The following is a 5385-nucleotide window of genomic DNA, read 5'->3' on the forward strand; positions in this document are numbered from 1 at the left end:
TATATCCCCAACATATATAATATGTATTTTTTGTTTACCACGGCGCATTCATTCATGTTGATATGTTTTTGTTTTTTGTGTGTACATTGTGACAGGAATAACTGGGAGAGAGCGCAATACGATAAGCCACCGTACCAGTGCGTTCCAGAACAGGGAAAGGTCCACGGAAACGGGGCTCCAAATGGGGGCACTGATTAAGGGGAGGAAGATGGCGGCTGCTGATCCAAATCTTGTCGCCAGGGTTATAGTGGACATTGCGGCGGTGGGCATCAGAGTAATGTTTCTGCTGCCATTTAGCTTTCTGGATATGGCCTTGGGCCCTGTCACACAGCTGCTGGAAGATCTTCGTCATAGGCGGGGTGAGTGTTGGAGCAAGGCTGCCCACGAGGTCCAAGTCCGCTGTCGTGATCGGATTTTGACCGATCATTATTTCAAATGGACTGAGCTCCGTCGACGAGTGGCTAGTGGTGTTGTAGGCGAGCTCCAGTGCCGGTAAGAGCCTTTCCCACTCCCTCTCGTCAGTTTGAATATAGGTGCAGAGCATTTGCTCCAGAGTGCGGTTGACCCTCTCGGTGTGCCCGTCCGACTGCGGGTGATAAGGTGAGGACATCGCACGCTTGATGTGGAAGCGTTGGCACAACTGTTGCCACAGTAGTGACTGGAAACGACGGTCCCGATCAGATATTAGGACATCCGGGAAGCCGTAGTAGCGAATCAACCGATCTGCAAGCAATTCGATTGTGTCTGCTGTTGTGGCTGTCTTTTTTGTAGGAATAAAGTGGGCCATCTTGCTTAGGGAATCAACGAGGACGAGGATGCTGTCGTGGCCTCGAGGAGTAAGGGGTAAATCCGTTATAAAGTCTAAGCTGACGTGGCTCCAGCGTCTGGAGGGAACGAGGGCGGGCTGGAGAAGAGCCGCTTGCCGTTGGGAAATCGCCTTCGACGCCCTACACTGTACACAAGACTCGACATAGGCAGCAGTGTAAGCCCGCATACCCGCCCAGTAGTAGAACTTACTGAGGGACAAGAACGTCTTGCGCTCTCCACGGTGTCCCGCCGTAACGTGGTCGTGATGACGATAAAGAAGATGCGAAAGAAATTCCGGTAAGGTAGGGGGACATATGCGCCAGAGTCCATGTATGCAAACGTATAGATAGGGTCTCCAAAATTTGAAACGATATCGGCGGCCTTGGAGTTGGTGAAGAAACTCCACTGCATCCTGGCGGTCCGCCGTAAGGACAATGTCGCGGAAGATGGGGCAGCGCTGGTAACCCTCTTCCCAGCGTTGCGGCGTCAGGTATTCCGACACTGAGGGCGATTCCGGAAGCGGCTCTGTGGCCGCAGTGGCGGTAGGCTGCTCCGAGCACGCCGGGAGGGAGGAGCAGGCCGTGGACGAGGGGGACGAAGGAGGATCGCTGGACACAAGGGGGGTCTGAGATGAGCGTGCGTCCAGCTCTACCTGTGGCGCAACTGGAGGCTTGGGGAGCGGGTCTGTAGAGGTCGATGAAGTCTGCATGGAGCCCGCACGTTGAGAGCGAAGCCCGACAATTACGCGGAAGTCGGTGCTAGGTGCGTTTACGGAGCGAGTGGAATATGCACGGGGGGGTGCAGGCGTGGGTGCCGGTCGATGTCGGGTAAGGGAAGCTAGGGGTGGATGAGTCGTTGTCGAGGCTGCTGGCTGGTGCTGAATGTGTCTAGACATGGCGTCCGCGACTTTGTGATGGGCCCCGCGGAGGTAGGTGATGGTAAGGAGTGGGAATTCCGCTAGGAAGTCCAGCCACCGTGCAGTGCGCCCGCGTAGGTGTTTGTGTGCGTTGATTTGCTGCAGGTATGTCAGGGCCTGGTGGTTCGTGTAGGCCGTGACTCGGGCCCCCCGGAGAAGGTGTCGCCACTTGTCCAAAGCCGTGATGAGCGCGAGCGGCTCCTGATCGTAGATGGAATACCGCTGTTGTGTGGCGGTCATGACTTGGCTAAGAAATCCCACGGGTTTTTCCTCTTGTTCTAAGACTGCCCCGATAGCATATCCTGATGCGTCTGTATATAGCGTGTACGGTTTGTTAGGGTCCGGGATCTGCAGTATTGTGTACTCGGAGAGGAGTCGCTTAAGTTGCCGTACAGCTGCGGTGTGGTTTTCCGTCCAGGAGAAGGTCGAGTTCTTACGTGTTAAGTCGACTAACGGCTTGGCGACCTCAGCGAAGGTAGGACCCATGAACATGCGGCAGTAGTTGACCGTGCCGAGGAATTGTCTGACTTGCGTTTCGTTGAGTAGGACCTCTGGCCACGTGTTAATTGAAGCTACTTTGTCAGCTGCTGGTTTAATACCGTCTGCGCCAAACTGGTATCCCAGCTACGTTAGTTCTCGCTGGCCAAATCGGCGCTTAACAAGCTTCGGGTAAAATTGATGGTTCAGGAAAATCCCCAAAACCTGTTCCAGAAGTTGGGTGTGCGACGCTAAGGTCGCGCTGTATATTAAGACGTCATCGAGATATGCGATAACCCGATTGCCTAGTAGTGGCTGTAAGTATGCGTTGATGTTTGCTTGGAAGGTTGCTGGCGCGCCCTTGAGACCAAACGGCATCACCTTATACTCAAAGAGGCCCTGTACAGAACGGAAGGCGGTCTTCCACCTGCCCTCGCGGGCCATGCGGATCTGATGAAAGCCCGCTTCTAGATCGAGCGTTGAGAGGACAGTAGCCCCGCCCAGCATCTCGAGTACCGTTTGGACGCTGGGCATAGGGAACTCCGGTGCGATGGTCAGCGCGTTGAGTGCCTGGTAGTTCACCACCAGGCGCATCTTGCGCTCCGCACTGCCGTCATCCCTTTTGTACACCATGATGGTGGGAGCACAGATGGGTGAATAGGTAGGTCCAATCCACCCTTTAGCCGTTAGGCGAGCTATCTCCCTGGTGTGTTGTGCTATCTGGTCAGGTGGCATTGTGTAGATCGGCGCACGTGTTGGAAGTTTGCCGGGTACAAGGAGAATGCGGTGATCGTGGGGCCGCTTAGGAGGTAATCCGTCCGGCAGACTGTCGGGGAATAGTTGTCTGTGCTGCTTTAATACTTTCAGGATCGGGTCCGGCACCTTGGTTGCCTCCGGACCGTCTGCCCATGCGTCAAATTCAGAGAACGTCAACTGGGCCCTGGGCCAAGGGGATTCCTCATCGTCAGCCGATGTCTTGTCAGCGGGCTCCACGAGTTCGTTCGCCGATTGATTCCGCCGGTCCGGATGGGATTTAGCGTGTTCCACTAGTGCATACAACAGAGGCACTTGGCGTTCCGTTGGTACGTGCACGAGCCGCTCCGGTTCCGTAGCCGGTAACGCGACGACGAAATGTAATCCCTCGAGCGCTCTCTTCAGGTTTGCCGTGTCCTCCCTCGCCTTCTGAAGAATATCCCTGATTTTCACCCGCACTCCTGCTTTGCGCCTCGATTTGTATCGTTTAGGTGGAGGGCGTAGTAGTGCTGCGGCCTCTTCGACCGACATCTTGGCTACCTGAGCAGCTAATTCCTCATAGGCTCGATCCGCCGCGGTCTTCGTCTGGTCCGTGTTCTTCGCTTCCCTTTGGGGGGTTGCATACCTTCCCCTCCTGAGAACTGGTAGGTTAAACCATCGGCCGTTTACGTATGTCCTAATCTTGTCCGATTGAAAGTACCAGGCTACGTCGTAGTTCACTAACCAATCTATTCCCAGGATGATAGGGAACGGTATGGGGCCGATTAAGAAGTCCCCAGTAAAGCATTCTCCTCCACATAACATGGTCAGTCTCGGTACTTGCTTATCGATATGTATACTAGCGCCGTTCGCTATCGTGAATGAAAAGGGTTCCTTCAAGGCCCGCACCTTTAGCCCCAGCTCTTCCACCACCGCCGGGCAGATGAAGCTCCGGGTTGCTCCAGTGTCGAGTAGTCCCTCGTACCTTCGGCCTGTGATCTCGAGCTCGAGTACTGCCGCTTCTCCGATTGCACAGAGAGGACCCAAATTCTCGTGCATTAGTTCTGGTGGGCTATCTCCTCTCCACCAGAGCCATTCAGGTAATATCCGTTCTCCTTCGTTGTTCTCCTCTTCCCTTTGGTTATTCGAGTTTCCCGATTTTGCCCCTTTTTCAGGCTCCGTGTCGGGTCCTAGCGTGAGCTCCCCTCGTCCATCCTCCGCACCCTTCTCGTCTTGGACCTCCGAACCCGTTTCGTCCTGTGGCGGTTGCCTGCTCTCGTTCTCGTTGCGTTCGTTGCCCGTATCTGTTCGATCTCCCTCTGCCAGCAAGTATCTTCGCTCCGCATCCGTTTCGTTCTGTGGTGCTCGTTCGCTCTCGTTCTCGTTGCGTTCGTTATCCGTTGCAGTCCGATCTCCAATAACCATCACGTGTCTTCGCTGAAGCGATTCGGTCTTCCTGTCCGCCAACCTTATGCGCCTCCATGGATGCGCTTCGTTGCACACTCGTTCGTTCTCGCCGTTTCCGCCGTCTAGCCTCCTCCTCAGCCCTTCGCCCGTCTCTTCCTGTCCCGGGTTAGGGGAGACTGGGGCAGAGATGGCATGAGGTCCCGTCGTGCCATCTACTTGCCGATTCGGCCTAGTGCGTGTGTCTCCCTTCTCGCCTAGGCCTGTCAGTTTGACCGTTTATTCCCGGTGACCACGTCCGCACGGGCCGTTCCCGTATTCCGCCCATCCTGTCTCCCGGCCGGAGCCCGCGTTGGCGCGACGCACTCCCGTGCGTAGTGTTCCTTCCCGCCGCATTTGTTGCATAGCTCTCCTATGCGCCGCGGTACACCGTTGCGGAGGGGGCAGTCCCTACCAAAGTGCCCCTTCCCTGTGCATTCATAACACCGAAGTGGTGGCTCAAGGGGAACGCGTACCTGAAGAGGAGCTAATAACGTGGTTCTTTACACTGCTACCACCGGAAATAGGAGAGAGAATCTCATGCAAGGGAACCAGGAAGTTCCTTGACTGGCAAGAGGCTGCAACGGCTTTACGCAACTGGGCAATACCGCTAGAGGCATGGCGCGAAAAGAGGAATAGAAGTGTGAAGGAGTTTACGGCGCGTGGGAAGCGACGCCCAGGGGCTGAGCTGATTACGTTCGGGAGAACCGCGTCTGCGATCGGAAAGGGAGGCCCACCTGACGAAGGAGGGGTTAGCCGCTGCTACGAGTGCACTGGAAAGGGGCACTTCGGCAGGGTCTGCCCACTACGCAACGGAGTACAGAGACGGAAAGGGGAAATATGCACTAAATGTGGAGGGAAGGAACACTAAGCACGAGAGTGCGCTACGCCACAGCGGTCACCGGCGGGAAGACCAGACGGGTGGAAAGCGACATCCCCACGTTGCTTGCAGAGAAACAATAATAAATATAGCGAGAAGAGAAGAGGGTTTTGTATAATCACTGATAGTC

At 55.5% G+C, this 5385-nt stretch overlaps 2 protein-coding genes across 2 annotated transcripts; both read right to left on the reverse strand.

Moving 5' to 3' along the window:
- Window positions 1-52: 52 nt before the first annotated feature.
- EMH_0070200 (uncharacterized protein) lies at window positions 53-2215 on the reverse strand (the record flags this gene model as incomplete). The annotated part of the gene is made up of 1 exon (XM_038022643.1): window positions 53-2215. The coding sequence occupies one exon, from the start codon at window positions 2213-2215 to the stop codon at window positions 53-55; it is 2163 nt and encodes a 720-aa protein (XP_037878497.1).
- A 132-nt stretch (window positions 2216-2347) lies between these two features.
- On the reverse strand, window positions 2348-4357 carry EMH_0070210 (uncharacterized protein; the record flags this gene model as incomplete). The annotated part of the gene is made up of 1 exon (XM_038022644.1): window positions 2348-4357. The coding sequence occupies one exon, from the start codon at window positions 4355-4357 to the stop codon at window positions 2348-2350; it is 2010 nt and encodes a 669-aa protein (XP_037878498.1).
- Between the last annotated feature and the right edge of the window lie 1028 nt (window positions 4358-5385).

Source organism: Eimeria mitis, genomic scaffold (genome assembly GCF_000499745.2).
Source record: "Eimeria mitis Houghton genomic scaffold, Emh_scaff3853, whole genome shotgun sequence".
NCBI lineage: Eukaryota > Apicomplexa > Conoidasida > Eucoccidiorida > Eimeriidae > Eimeria > Eimeria mitis.